This window comes from Poecilia formosa, unplaced genomic scaffold, assembly GCF_000485575.1.
Source record: "Poecilia formosa unplaced genomic scaffold, Poecilia_formosa-5.1.2 Scaffold208, whole genome shotgun sequence".
NCBI lineage: Eukaryota > Metazoa > Chordata > Actinopteri > Cyprinodontiformes > Poeciliidae > Poecilia > Poecilia formosa.
Window position 1 is genome coordinate 504,010 of NW_006800147.1, and position 15,553 is coordinate 519,562.

The following is a 15,553-nucleotide window of genomic DNA, read 5'->3' on the forward strand; positions in this document are numbered from 1 at the left end:
TTATGGGACATGTTTGTTTTAAATATTGTGCTGCTTAAAGTTTATTATTGGCTTCCAGTGTATTTTAATCCGGTGAAGGGGATAAAAACTGCGGCTCTTTGTAATGGATGAAGATAGGAGCTTAACCTGCATGAGAGCAATTTTAATCATGCAATGCCGTGTCGTTAGCATCACTTATCGCCTGCACTAATCAGTAAATTTGGCTCCCTGCGACAAACTTCTTCAAGATAAAACTCAACCTAAAGCGTCTTCATAGGGAAACAGTGGGGAAAGATTAATAACCCATTATTTATTTTTAGTTTAATTTTCTTCACATTATAAACTGAAGGACTTTTGCCTGCATGTTGAAAATGTCCAACCTTTTAACCACTGAGCAAAGGGGTAAATTTGTTTTTGTTTTAATTAAAAAAAAAAAAAGTAAAGCTAGTATTTGAACCTTACAAGTAAGGCGACATGAGGAAAATCTAATATCCTGATGTATATTCTGTGCTGTATCATACACAATATATGTTGGCAATATTTTTAGCTATTTTAAACTACATAGCATGTAAAATGGCAAGGTGTACTCTATTCAAAGGAACAATTCATGTTTTTTTTATTTGAATAAAAATCAGAATACATTAATATTTTATTGTGACCACACGGATGTTTACACTAATTAAATTACCACCGCTTTCTTTTTCTGTGGTCAACACTAGACGTTTAATAAACAAGACCATAAAAGCAAAATAAATAAATAAAAAAGAAAATACACCAAGCAAGAATCCACGAGGAAAAATAAAACATTTGGAACTAAAATGATTCAAAAAAACAAACAAAAAAACTCTAAAAAATAAAAGTTTAAAGGTGACTTTAAAACCGACTGACCCAGAACAAATCAAAGGTATCAGAGCTTCACTAAGCTATCTACAAATGCTGGGAATTTTGAACAATTAACCACAAAAAGTGCCAAATTCAGGCAATGCCTGCAAAACACCTGCAAACAACCGTTTTATTACAAAACGCCTCGAAACCATTTAAATCGTTTGCTTTTTGTGTGCCTGATTTTAAACACACACCACACAAAGTGGTAAAAAAGGAAATGATGCTAAGTTGTAAAATGGTGCTGAATAAGTCTCATCTAGGCAAAAGGTTCATGGGTTTCCAGAGATTCTGTGCCAAAAACACGAACCTGTGCATCTCTTCTTATAAAGTCATCTACAAACCATACAAGTCTGAATTTATGAGATAAGTTTATAGTACTGCTAACTTTTGTTGCAATGGTCTGAAACTTACTTTTCTTATTGAAGTCTGTACAGCATGTCGGGCAGATATTTTCAGGTAGTGATGCATTTGTGGTGTGAAATAAACACTTGCATTAGTAAATTGGACAAAGAAAGCTAATTTAACCCTCATAGGCGCAAAGGTGTCACTGATGACACATTTTTACAAGCCGACTTTGCGGTACCGTAACTCTGCGCTCCTTTGCGCTACCTGAAAAATTCCATTGGTTTCTGAAAGGGGAGACGTTGCGCTTTACAGCCAATGTTGGGTTATTACGGTAATTTAACTCCCGCCGTTGCAGGCAGCATGTTTTACTTTAGTTTAATCTGATGAAACACTCTTTTAGTAGACAGTAAATTGTAAATAACTGCTACATATTGAAAGTTCCAGCGGTTATGGAGAAAAGGGCAAATATATTTACTCATAGGACATTTAAAGAACTTTGTACAATTAAAACAAGCAAAAATATCCAGGCAGAGATTTTAAACTTTAACAGTCTTTGGAAGGCTGCTGTAGTTATTTCTGAAGCTGCTGTCTTTTGGATTCTGGATCAATCTTTTTTTTTTGTAGGTTCTCTGTGTGAACATCAGTGGAGTTCAGAAGCTACGAGCTTCTCCAGCACTTTTAAGCTACATTAAAAACATATCAAGCATGTTGCTGTGTAGTTTGCTGTTTTGTGCCACAAAACACCTTATTTTTTTCTGATTTCATTGTTGACTTATCATTGTTTTCGCTTCCAGGGCTGACTGGCTGCTGCTGTAGATGTATTCTGATTATACAAGGATTGTGAAGTTGATTTGTGCTGGGGAGAATCTGATTGCACGTAAAGGCAGTGATCAGAACTCCTGTTTGTTGTCACCTTTTCTTACTTAATATTATCTTATTTACCGTAGCCTGACCTTCTTTCTTGCATAAATGCTGACAGCGTCCTGTTCTCTCTTTCTCTCTCGCAGCCCTGCGAATGGAGAGGCGCGTGAAGAGATGTACTCGTATGTGGACCAGCTGCCGGTGTCTGAGATCATCCATCAGGTAAGAGGAGGTGCAAACAAGCGGGGGTCGGGTCACTCAAACCCACACACATGCGTTGGCAGGCTGGTTTTTTTGTTTTTCTTTCTTTCTCTTATTTGAAGTGTGTCAACTCTCGACCTTAACTTGGACACAGAGCAGAAAAGTTACGTGCAACATCCACCAACAGATGTCTTTGTGTCGTCTCCATGGCGACGGCTGGAAGTGTGAAATGCGGCCTCCGCGTGGAGGGCGGCCACCGTGAAATCCAGCAGAACGGCTGGGCCAGACTGTGGCGAAGAATTGCGCATTCACCTCATTCCCAAATGGATTGGGGCTTTCAGTCGGGTCGACCTTCACAAATGAACACTTCTTCCTCCTCAATCCATCTTTTGAACACACACACTGCATTCAGAGCAGCTGGCCTTTGGTCCTGTGTCACCCTTGTAAGATTTTCCATTATGAGGCCATTAAAAATACAATTTCTGCTCCCCCACTTCAGAAACGTAAAGAAGCAGCATTAATCTTCAGCAGAGGCAAGTCAACAGCTGTCACAGTTGGTGTTTGCTCACATGTCTCGTTTGAAATACAGAGCGAATATGGTATTATTGCCAAGCACAAATGCTTTTCATAGGTTTATATTGCTAAACACAAATACATCAGCTTCTACAGAAAAACTGGACCTGCTATTTGCCGTTCTGTACTGACAGATTCACCTAATTGTGGATTTATTTTGTTGAACAAATATAAAATGCACCTTAGGAAACTAAAATGCTACTTAACATGCTATTGTCTGGCGTTTTCAAAGCAGCCAATCCAGGAGCTACGTTTATTTCCCTTGGTTTTGATTGGCTACCCTCTAGCAGAAATAAGGAAGACCGTGGATGTTAGCTTCTGTAATAGTGCTAAGATGGTTTCCACTGTGCGCATTGATGCATAATAATGTACATTTGAGTTTGAACTATTGAAATTGTCAGTTAAAAGTGTTTTTTAGGGATCTTGAGTATTCATGGATTTCATAGATTCACATACGGTAGTTGGACATTTTTATAATTCCACTTGGGTTTCAACTACTTCTAAAAGCAGAACAAGCACTTAAACAAGCAATAAAATCAGATCGCTTGCTTTTGGTGTCTGGAAAATGAGCCGTTTCAAAAATGTCCCAATTGTTGAATCACAATTGACTCGCACTGCCCCGTTACCTAGCAACCCAAGCGGCTCTCCAGCTTGTTTGGTGAGCCGGTTTTACGGCTTTATGCGCTGTACAATGGCTACTAGAAAAGACAGGTGTTATTGTTGACTTGCCATCCAGAAACCACTCGCTGCATTCTTGTTGGTTGTGCAGGAGGCTATACTTCAACTTTTCAAAGATGGATGGTTGTATAATTGTGCATATTTTTGCAAAAAGAACGAAGACACAAAAATAAAACTGGTCAAGAGTGGTGTTGAGAGCCGAATGGTAACTGTGAATGAGTTGCAGGAATTTCTTGTAAGCACAGGTTTTACAGGCAGCAGCAATCTGCTGTGTTCTCCACGTATCTGGATTAAGAAAGAAAGACGGTTGCAACAAATACTTTCTTGCAAAGAAAATACCGAGGCCAAGCTAAAAAATGCTAAAATATGAAGAAATCTGTTAAACATGGTGCTAAAATTGGAGAATCACCTAAACAACACGATGCCCAGTGTTAAAAATGGTGGTAGGAGCATGATGCTGAGGGGTTACTATGTTTGGATGCAGTTCCAGATGCTTACATTTTGATCCAAAACATTCAGTTAATTTTTCCTGCATTCCAGTGAATTTAAACAGAGTTAATAAAGTTTTCTGGTTCAGTCTAACAGCTTTCAGTGCTGTACATTGGTACATTTAGTGTTGGCAGTTTTCTTAATCTAAGAATCCAAATGGTGCAACACATAAAGTTTAACTACACACAGTTTTTGTCACATTGCCATTTTAATGACTGCTGTCTAAATGTTCCACATTTTATGCCGTCTAAACTTAATGCGCATTATGTCTCCAGGGGATTATGACTTAAATTTGAATGCTGGCAGACTATCTTTAATGTACTGTAATTACATTTTTTCTTTTTTTTAGCGGTCCAACATGTGACAGCTGAGCAGTTGTTTTCCTCACTTTAAATGCATAAACACACAGCGGCTAATCTCAGTCGCTGAATTAAAGCCAAGTGTCAAATCTGGCTTTTAAATTTTTAAAGCCTGAGCGGAGTCACTCGGGGGGCGCGGAGAAACGAAGCTGACCGGAGGTCTGAGCCGGCCAGTGGCTTACTGTCATCATGAGGGGAAACAGGAGGGGTCTCCACACCCAGCAACAGCAAAGCATTTAGGATCAGATCTGCTGCCTGCTGCTCACATAAAAGCTCCTCATAAACTGTTTTTTTGCTTCATTGGAAAACTTTCACGACCACACAAACAGACCCTATAAACTCTTCTCCATCTGCTTCTTGTATTGCCTTACTTCGTCTTTCAATTACAATTTTTATTTTTTTGCTCTCCTCATATTTCTGCTCAACACCTCTCTGTTTTGTTTCTTTTTTTGTAAATTCACCTACACCCACATCTCACAAACCCTCTCTGCAACCCAGTGACTCCTGGCTGAGATTTCGATTATTGGCTTGTGCTCCTGCTGGGGTTGAGATGGGGGTCCTAACAGCCAGTCATCTCTCTCCCCTTCCCTGTGGCCCAGCTGCACTGCAGCAGAATGACCAATGTCCACCAAGCACATCGACAGCCCTCCTGTTTTTGATTAGCTGCTAAATGGAGTGCGGCACTCTACAACCTCTTTGTTTTCGTGCTGCTTTGCTTGCTTTGCTTTTTCTATGGATGCTAATCAGAGATTCTCACGAGAATGAAAGGGTAAAGTTTTCCTTGAACACGTTAGGATGGATCTATGGGCGATACAAAACATGGTCATTACATTTTTTTTTTCTCAAAATCATTCTTGGATAAGGAGATTTTAGTCTGCTCAATTCGAGCTCCTGTTTTAGGGCGTCCTGTCACTTTAAATCCAAATAGACTGCTACTAGCCACGCCCCACAACTCAACGTTTATACTTGCGCGTGAAAATGGCTGCAAACAGATGTGCAATTATACAACCATACCTCCTTAGAAAAGCAGAATTGGAGCCTCCTGCACAACCAACAAGAATGCATCAAGTGGTTTTTTCAGCAAAACACTTGTCCAGCAGCCGTTGTACAGCGCATACAGTGGTAAAACCAGCTGATCAAATGTGGTGGAGCTCAACTCCGGTTGCTAGGTGACGGCACAGGTTCCATTGGGAGATTTATGAAATTACTAATTTTCCAGACACCAGAAAACATTAATTTATTGCCCAAAAACAGCTGACTGCTTTTCTTTTCTTCTTTTTTTTTTTTCCAAAGAGTTTGGGTTGTTTTTAGAAGCAGTTGAGACAGAAATGCAAAAACATACAAAATGTTAACTTTAAAACAGGCAGATATATGATCTATAACAAATGGAAGTCCAAAATTTAGCTTTGCATACAACTCAAATGTTAGGCTAATAAAAAGTTTATATTTTTATACAGAAATGTGATCAGTCTTCACCAAGTGTTTTCAAACTTTACAAACTAAAGGAAAGGTTTGCTCTCAGGACAGCCAAATGAGCTGAAAACTGCTAATTTAGCAACTCGGGCTTCGATTATACCTCAGATAAACCACAGGCTGATTCCCTCCAGGCTACGCCGCATTGATGCAGTAATTCATGCAAAAGGAAGAGTTTCACGTTTTTAATTTGAGAGGTAATTTATCAATCTAAAAAAATGCTTCATTTCTTTTCTAGTAGATCAGACAGTGGCTTGAAATAGAAAAGTCATCAGATCGACATACAGTCGATATGTAAAGGTTGTGTGTTGTGTAAACAAACTTCTCATTGCGAGCGTGTGTGTGGGTGCTGGGTTGATTAATGTCCTGTCATTGAAGGCAGTGCCACAGTCTCTGTCAGTCTTCACACTTCTCCTGCTGCCAGCATCTAATCACATTATGTTCAGTCCTGGAAATAACTCAACTTCTCTCTTATCCTTCATTTCCCTTCCCTTTCTCTCCCGTGTATTGTACTTTTTTTCCCTCCCTCTATCCGTCGCTGTGAGCTCTGGTCTCTGGCGTCAAATTGTTATTTGTTCCTTTGCCAGCTTGACGCCACCCCATATGGCTCGGGAGAATTGAAAATGGAAACAGTGAAAATTAATGCTTCGCCCACCCTCCCCGTTCCTCTCAAATCCTCATGTCCTCAAATCGGCCTGCAACAATGACGCTCTTTCAAAACGCGGGTGTAGGGATTTAGATCACAGGCCAAACCCAGTCTCCCTGTATGTTTCATCAAATATCTGCAGGAATTTATTTTTGATGCTCTGAAATTTCCATTAACGTTCTCCAGAAAAGCAAGTCATGCTTCATAAGAAAATAATACACCCACTACTTTGACTGTCTCAGCACTTGCTGGGGGCGTAAATAACAAGGCAATACAGTGAAGTGTCTCAGCGGCACGCAGAGCCCGCTGTTCCTTTATTCTGATCCGCACAACATAAATTTCCTGCGGTTTTGTCCTTGGACTGCAAATGTTTGACGAGACGTGTCAGACTTCCCTCGACGGCTATTAGCATCATGTTAATTAGCTCCAATCAGTCAGATGAGAAACTGTTAATTGATTTTATTGGTGAATTAAACACACAACACGGAACATATATAATCCCAGAGTGTAGGTCCTTGCCATTCAGTAGCTCTGTCAGTGAAGGTCATTGAACACTCAACACTTTGTTTTTCTTTTTTTTAGCTCCAGTCTCACTGCAGTTTGTAGTTTCATTACCTGCCTTATGTTTTCATTTCCTTTTCATTTTCAAGTTACAGACCTTTTATACATCGAGATACAAAGATCATTAAATGCCTTCAATCAATCAATTAATCAATCAATCAATCAATCAATCAATCAATCAGGTTTATTTGTATATCACATTTCAGCAACAAGGCAGTTCAAAGTGATTTACATTATAAGAACACAAAGTCAACAATTGAAACATTACATTTTGAACATTTAGTATTTATTTGCAGAAAATGAGAAATGGCTAAAATAAGGAAAAAGATGCAGAGCTTTTAGACCTCATATAATGCAAAGAGAACAAGTTCGTATTAATTTAGAAACAACAACACTAATGTTTTAAATCAGGAAGAGTTCACAGATCAATATTTGGTGGAATAATCATGAGGTTTTCAACGGGGATCAGTCCTGTGGGCTCTTCGTTTTTTACAGAACTGAAAAAATGACTTTTTTGTTTATTTAAAATATTTAATGCTTAGTTGTTGTTGAGCCGGATCAAATTATTAATGAAACTTTTAGTGTTTTAGTTTAAAAAAACAACAACAAAAATTAAAAATACATTCTTTGGCCCACAAGTATCCTTGAGTTAATGATTTTGGTCCATGTAACAAATTTTGGACGCCTTGAATCTAAAACATTCACTTTGTTGTCATTAAAGACAGTTTATAACATTTTGCAGATAAAAGGCTGGACAATAAATTATGTATATCACAATCAGTATTAATAGATAATACATCTGATAGAATATTCAATATATAGAATATTCATTGAACTCCAGTCCAGAACCGCACAGCATTCTGGGAGATGTAAGCAGAGGGAAAACTTTAGCTGCTTAACCTCTCATAGCTAGCTAAGCAAGGTTGGTGGAATCCACTGACTCTCTCTCTCTTTGGTTACCTAGCAACTCACTCACTCTTTGGTTACCTAGCAACTCACTCACTCTTTGGTTACCGAGCAACAGCTTGAGTAACTGGCACAGCAGCAGTTTAAGGTTTCACCACTGTGCCTCATAACTGCTTAAAAATAAAAAGAATGGTGTCAAGTGGAAACTGGATAAAACAGGAAAGGTCACGCCACCAGTTTAGCATCCTTTCGGATATTTAAAACAAAACAAAAATGATTAATAATCATCGATACTGACTGATATGAAAGGCTTATATAGTGATAGGTTTTACAGCCTTTTAGAGAATTTTGTCCTTCGTTCTTCAGGTTTTGTCTGAATTTTCCCTCCCTCTTTGTTTACCAGATGACATATTGTCCTCTCCTTGTTGGGTTTGCTGATGTGGCGACCTGTCACACTCGATCCATCTCCTTTTGCTCTTCTTTACCCCGAGGACATCCTCTTATATAAACACTCACACACACACGTATACATTTACACAAATAACAACAGACTCACACACACCTCTAGCTGCCATTGTTCCTGCGGTTATCTGCCCCCGATGGCCACATGCTCACAATCCTCTCACAAACGTCCATGGCCAGTTGTTGTTTAGCCTGTGTATTTCCTTATTGCTGCTTTTCTCTCCCCTCTGGTCGCTCTGCCGCCTCACCTGTGAATCGTATGTTAGAAACAAACAGCAGGAAAGCCCAGCATGTTTCCCCTATATTTATGCTCTTTGACGTTAGTCACTGTTTGAAAGCAGTTTGAACTAGCTGCCAATCATATTTCAGGTGGTTTTTGTCAAAGTCTCAGTAGGGAAGATCACTTTTGTTCCAGGTATGTGCCCGTTTGAACCAGAATAAAATATCGGAAAACGGTTAAAGCTTTCTGAAAAGGTGGCTTGTGATTCACTAAATTACTCCTTTAAAAAAACAACAAAGAAAAAGAAAACAAAAAACGTTGAAACTTAAAAAAGTCATTCAGGGTCAGCACGAACAAAAGGAAGCATCACGAGTCCTCCTCATGTGACTTCACACTGCTGGGAACTTTGTAACTGACAGCCATCTTGGCAGGCAGTTGCTATGGAGTTGCTATGACAACAATAAAGAATCCACAGCCTTAGAACTAACTCTTGCCTTGTTCTTATCTAACTTCTGAACATTATAAGTACATTACAACTTTTACTCAGTTACAATTTTTGACTATAATACCAAGTATAATACTAGGATAAATATTAATATTTACTGTAGCACCTAGTTTACTGCCAAACTAGGAAGATTAGCTTAGCTAATGTAGCTTTCATCTGCTAGCTAAGAGAGACATGTGGCCTACGTTTATGTTACTTGCTCTGCTAGTCACCAGAACCTTGTTATTCAGGCCGAAGAGTTTGTAGTTCCTTTAAAAATTTGTTTAAACATTGATTGTATGCCTCCATAGATGTCAGGACATGAAGCTCCTCCGTGGTGTAAACACTCTTCCTCTAGTGAAGAGTTCACTAGGTAGTGAGCTACATTGTAGTATAAGATCAGAGGCAGCTTGTTATCGTCTGGCATGTTTCCATTCTCCCTCTCATACTGGTCGATCTTGGCAGCAGCCATTTTGTTAATTTATACTTCTCTTGCCCATTGGTTTAGAGCAGGGGTGTCAAACTCAATTTCACCGAGGGCCACTTCAGCATATTGGCCACCCTCAACGGGCCACATTGACCAAAAAGTCGATTGGCAAATGAACCGTCATGAAAGAGGAAGTCTCTTGTTGTCTCACTGCACCCCAAGAGATGCATAACCGACAAAAGCCGTTTCTGTCTGGTTTTGAACCAGAGACCTTTTGCATGTAAAGTAAACATGAGAACCACTACACTACAGGAACTGAACTTCTCTGCTTTGTTTCAGTTTGAGGTTCCAAAGTTGATGATGTGAGATGCAACGCATGAAAATTTCAAATGAGGCTTGCACTCAGATGCCTGGATTCAGAGTACAGACCATGACACCACAGAACCCTTGTTGACCTTTAGTAAACACCTGTAAGGAATAGAACATGCAAAATCTGTTTCTGTCTGGTTTCGAACCAGAGACCTTTTGCGTGTGAAGCAAACATGATAACCACTACACTACAGAAACTCATGCTCTTTGCAGTGTTCCTGGTAGATGATCCAAATTTTGTCACAGACTAATGTCAACGATGGGCATGGAACAATGTCAAATACTTACAGATCCTCTCAGAGAGCACAGTAACTTGGTGAACAAACTGTCAGACTTATACTTGTGCCTAATTTCACATTACAGTCCATAAATTAAGCCTGGGATCAAAAAATTGTATTGAAGATGTCATTAGCAGAGACAAATGGTTCTACAGAGACTTGGCTAAATGGGTATAAAATAAAAGCAATACTTACTTTTATCAAATCTTCATTGTGGTAAGATCATGTAAGTTCTTCTTAAATCCATGGAAACTCAATAGTTTGTAAGGTAGGTGAGTTAGCTCAGCAGGTTAGAGCACCGTGCTGGCAATGCTGAGGTCATCGGTTCAAACCTCGTATGGGGCAATTCATGTGTAAGGTCTTTCACACAATCAACACTTCAAAATAAATAATGGTTCAAAAATAAAATCAACATTTTACAATTGAAAAATGGTTCAAAAATAAAATCAACAATTAAAAATGGTTCAAAAATAAAATCAACGCCTCAAAAATAAAATCAACACTTTACAATTAAAAATGGTTCAAAAATAAAATCAACACTTCAAAAAAATGGTTCAAAAATAAAATCAACACTTTACAATTAAATGGTTCAAAAATAAAATCACACTGTACAATAAATAAGGTTCAAAAATCAATGGTAATTGTTTTGTCTGTTCAGTCCATAAACTAACAATTCATGCTCAAAACCTATTTTAAGTCAATCGTCGGCCTATAAAATGCTGGGGGGGGGGTATAGGGGCACATGTGGCCCGCGGGCCTTGAGTTTGACACATGTGGTTTAGAGTGTCCACATATTTTCTTTACGCTAGTCTTAAAGCCATGGTTCGGCTATGAATTGCCTACTAAGATGGCGCTGATCACTTCTGGTTCAGACTTGTTGGAACAATGAATACATTTGCATTAATACTACATCCAGTAAAGTTGATGTGGATCTTAAGGTCAACATTTGTTTATCTGGATGTAAGGGTTCATTCACACCAGCCCTGTTTAGTCCGCTTTAATCCAGCTCTGATACGTTTACCTACCTAGAAAGTCCAGTTTGTTTGGGTAGGTGTGAATGCGTAATCAAACTCTGATCTGGACCAAAAAAAGCAAACACAACAAATCTATTCCGATTTTATGCCGTTTGAGATTAGATTTCAGTAATTTTAGAACAGATAATCGTTTCCATCATGTCCTGAAAATTTTTAAGATTTAACTTTACTTTTACAGAAGCTCTATATTGAGAAATGGTTGCTGTGTTTAAATTTGGCAGAATTAATAAGACTGACTAAAGCTGGGCTCATCTCATGTGTTTTTTTGGGTTTTTTTTCATGTAATGTTAGCAGCACATTTATTTGATTTGGGGGTTTTTTAATTCATGTAGAATAAACAGGTCTCTCAGTTTTCAGTGCTGTTAAGTTTTTTTTTTCAGATTGCAATCCTTCGCCATAGATAATTATACAGCTCTAATTACATCAATTTAAAGCGAGTAGAAAAGCATCCACTTTCTGAATAAACTTCCTCTCAGTTTGACTCTCTTTCAGACACAGACACTCGTCCTCCGTCACAAAAGACTCCCTTACCTTTAGTTAGAAATAAGCCTTTCTGTACTTGCTAATTCGGGATATTTTTGGACTAAACACCCACTCTCGTATCTGTTAGACAAACAAGACCACATTTGTTCTCTCGTCTGAGATGTTTCCTGCAGTTTCTGTCATTCTCTAACAAAAGCACCATTGATTTTGATGCTAAAAGCATCCTCTTTTAGTTTGAGCTTCATTATTTCTGCTATTCTGAAGCTGTGAGCTTTTAGTTTGCTAGATAATTTCTGCAGAGGATACAGTGCTGACAGAAAAGTTTCAGACCTTTTCAAGTGTTTGAAACTCATCCAAAAAATTGATTACTTTTTGTTCTCAATGGTCCAAACAGTTCTGACAGCAGAGGATAATGAATATTTCCTTTTTATTTAATAGGAATTAAAGCCTGCTGTATCCCAAACTGTGGATCTCTCACAGAGTTCAGTTGAATCACTTTTGACAACCTTAAATATTCTTTATACTACAAGGTTTGCGGGCTTTCCATTTCTCAGCGGCAGACCCTTTTAAGCTCAGCAAAGTTAACTGGAACCGTCTGAAAAATGTCAAAGCCAGAAGAATATTTGATGTTTCTGTGAATTAAGGCATGTCGGTTGTCTGAACCATCATATTTTTATGTCAGAAAAACTAAACCTCATGAAAAGCTTAGTCTGCCTTTCTCTTTCTTTTCAAAGCGCAGAAGAAGTTTCGACTTGAATGTTTTGAAGATGGTGTGCCATATGTAATGGCACCGTCTAGAAATCTCTTACTGGAAAAGCAAAATATTTTGGGTTTTAAGAAAAAGCCTTTTTGTTGGGACTACAGTGGATTCCTGACTTTTCATTAGATTAGAGAATTTTTCTCTGGAACGCAAATCAAAATTATTAATAAAATCTGGCTATTTTATTAACCGTAATTTTGATTTTATTGTCACCGTAACAAACTTTGCTGGACGATATATTGTCCCAGTAATTATTGTGGTAAACGATAATATTGTTCTTTTGAGACTGTTTTCAAATCATATATTGATAATATAATAATAATGGAAATTCACTCCCTCAAAGACCAATAAACTTGTAAAAAAAAACTCTCGAACTGAAAGATGTTTTGACTTTCTAAAACAAAACCCAACAACCAAAAAAAGTTAAATGGAAATAAAATAAACTACAACAAACCAAAACCATCAATGAAATGGACTATGAAGTCTCTAAACATAATCAACCTTAAAAAGAAAAAAAAAAAGGTGCAGCACATTCAGACCTCAAATAATGCAAAGAAAACAATTTAGAAACAACAATACTAATGTTTTAACTCAGGAAGAGTTCAGAGATCAATATCTGTTGGAATAAGCAGGAGGTTTTCAACGGGGTTCAGTGCAGTGGGCTTTTAATTGTGTCCAGATCTGTATTTGCACCAGAAACTTGTGTTTGGTGTGTTTGCAGTGTCGCACTTTTGCTGCAAATATAATCTGCTCTGGGAATGTTGTGAAACGGTTGAAGACGATGGATTTCTTAACCAATAAAAAGAAGGAACAACTGAGGGAATGTTCAGGTCACATTATGACAGAATGGCTTGGATTTACGACTTGACTGCAGGTGGTCACATCTCAAGTGTTTGTTTTTTATGTCGTTCTTACCAAGGTGACAGCAGCTCAGCAAATGAGACGCATATTCTACAAATCCCTGATCAAATCTCTATAAAATACATATGAGGAAACATTTTTCTCCAGGAACTACTTTTAATTAGCAGCTTTAACAGCTTCCAGCCATCACTTTCTCCAACATTATTCTCTCCTTATAAAAGCACGTCTAGCGTGGGTCACAATTACTTCCCAGTCGCTGCTTTAGCATTCCTGGATGGCAGCGGAGCTCTATTGATTTGACTTGATTGAGCTGTTAAATAAATTTGGACCCAGACGTAATCCAATTTTGCTGCTGTCCTCAGCCTCTCTTGGCTGGAAATTGGCAGCGTCGTCACACAACCAGAAGTTTGGGTTAAAGTGACGGCCTTGAACACACACACACACACACACACACACACACACACACACACACACACACACACACACACACACGGAGAGAGAGAAGCCATGGGCCAACTCGCCACACACAACGAGAAATTAACGCTTGGCCTCGCCAACAGCTGCTCATGTGAGAGGAATTCGAAATCACTCTGAACGAATCAAGCAAGAGAAATTCATTATTTGAAATTATTTAATCACAGCAATTTCAAATGCTGACCTCGTCTAATTTTTTGGAAATGCTTTTATCGTTCTGCAAGGTCAAGCTCATCGTGACCCCTTTTCTGCTCGCTGAAATTCGCCGTTCTTACTCGTCAGTCGCCTCCTGAAAAGCCTTTCTGAGTCGTTGTTTAGCTCGTTGATTGGTGGACGTACAGGCAGTGAGAAGATTAAACCTGAATATAACCCCAGTCTTCAAATGTTAGCATCAGCTGGTGCCAAAGGCAGATTTTACTCGTATTAGATGCTCAGCAGGCGGTAATTTCAGACACTGGACATTCAGCGCATGCTTCAGCACTCGGTGTGCCAGGCTCTCATTTGTATGTGCACACAAATAGAGCGGAGGAATCCACTCTACATATGCCAATTCAGCAGTACTTGCCTCTTGGGTGAAGGAGAAATTCAGCAAATATACGAGACTGCCTACTTGAGTGAAATTGGAAGGCAATTGGTCTCTTTCACAAACTGAAATACTACCAGGGAGTCATCAAGATTAGATGAAATATTCTGTCTGCATGGCAATTTCGCTTGTTACCCTTATAGGGCGGGTATAATGCGGTGATTGCAGGGTATATTCACAACCATGAAATGTTTGGCGGTTTGAAGTACACTGCTTATTTCTGGGATTTCATGTAGGAGCTCAGAATCGTTTCTGTCCATGAACTATGAATATTTTTGCATGTGAAGTTGCTTGATAAAACGTCCACAGCAGAAATGCATGCAGATACTCTTTTACAATAAAACTAGCTGTAGATTGTTCTGCAGTCAACATTTATGACTGAAAACAGATTTCTATAAATGCATTTTTTATAGATGTCTTGTTCATAAAAGTACAAGCCTTTACACCAAAGGTCCAATATTTGAGCTTACACTTACCTCACCAGACAGTCACATGACTCCCAACTGGGCTGTGATTTGTCAGGTTTCTTCCCTTTAAATGGAAATATGGTGCAATTTATTTCCAAATTCCCAGTGAGAAATTCAATAAAATCTCCTGAAGTTGGAATTCAAATGGGAAAGTGAAAGCTCACCAAGACATCCAGAGTTCAGAATCCAAAATGGCCGCTTCAGGTACAGCACAAAGTGGAAACTTCAGGTATAAACATTTGGATTTTTTTGTTTGTAGCATTTTTTTTTATTTATTTATTTGTGTCTTATTACACTGGTAGTAAGTAACATTTTAAACTAATCTAATATTTTAAAGTATATTTGTAGCTTCAAATTCTAAAATTTTAAAGACTAAAATAAAAAAAATAAGACAAATGGATGATTTTACAAAATTACAAATTTAATCAAAAGAAATACTATCAAATTATTATTTTCGACATTAAGCTTATACCAATACTTATAATAAGCAGTTTGCGTAAATATGTCAGAACAAAGTAAAATGCTTAAAATAACAATATTTAGTGTTTATGATTTATTCACTTGATCTCCACATTACGGAGCCCTACAGGGGACATGAGGATTTTTTTTTTTCTTTTGCGTTCCCTCGCAATAATCAGTTATCAGTTCATGCGGCATAATTGATACTGTAAGCCTTTCTTACGGTGGCCGCCGTA

At 38.3% G+C, this 15,553-nt stretch overlaps 1 protein-coding gene and 1 non-coding gene across 3 annotated transcripts in view; one reads left to right on the plus strand and one right to left on the minus strand.

The window, feature by feature from the left end:
- Window positions 1–15,553, plus strand: part of pigk (phosphatidylinositol glycan anchor biosynthesis, class K) — a 38,543-nt gene that overhangs the window by 20,230 nt on the left and 2,760 nt on the right. The window contains exons 10-11 of one of the 2 annotated variants that reach the window (XM_007567417.2): window positions 2,217–2,292; window positions 2,394–3,262. In XM_007567417.2, coding sequence (XP_007567479.1) covers window positions 2,217–2,292; window positions 2,394–2,414 — 97 coding nt within the window. In that variant the 3' untranslated portion in view covers window positions 2,415–3,262. Of the gene's footprint in view, window positions 1–2,216; window positions 2,293–2,393; window positions 3,263–15,553 lie in introns of those variants that run through there. The other variant, XM_007567415.2, reaches the window with a different exon arrangement.
- On the minus strand, window positions 10,044–10,116 carry trnav-cac (transfer RNA valine (anticodon CAC)). Its single transcript has one exon. It is a non-coding gene; the product is annotated as a tRNA-Val (tRNA).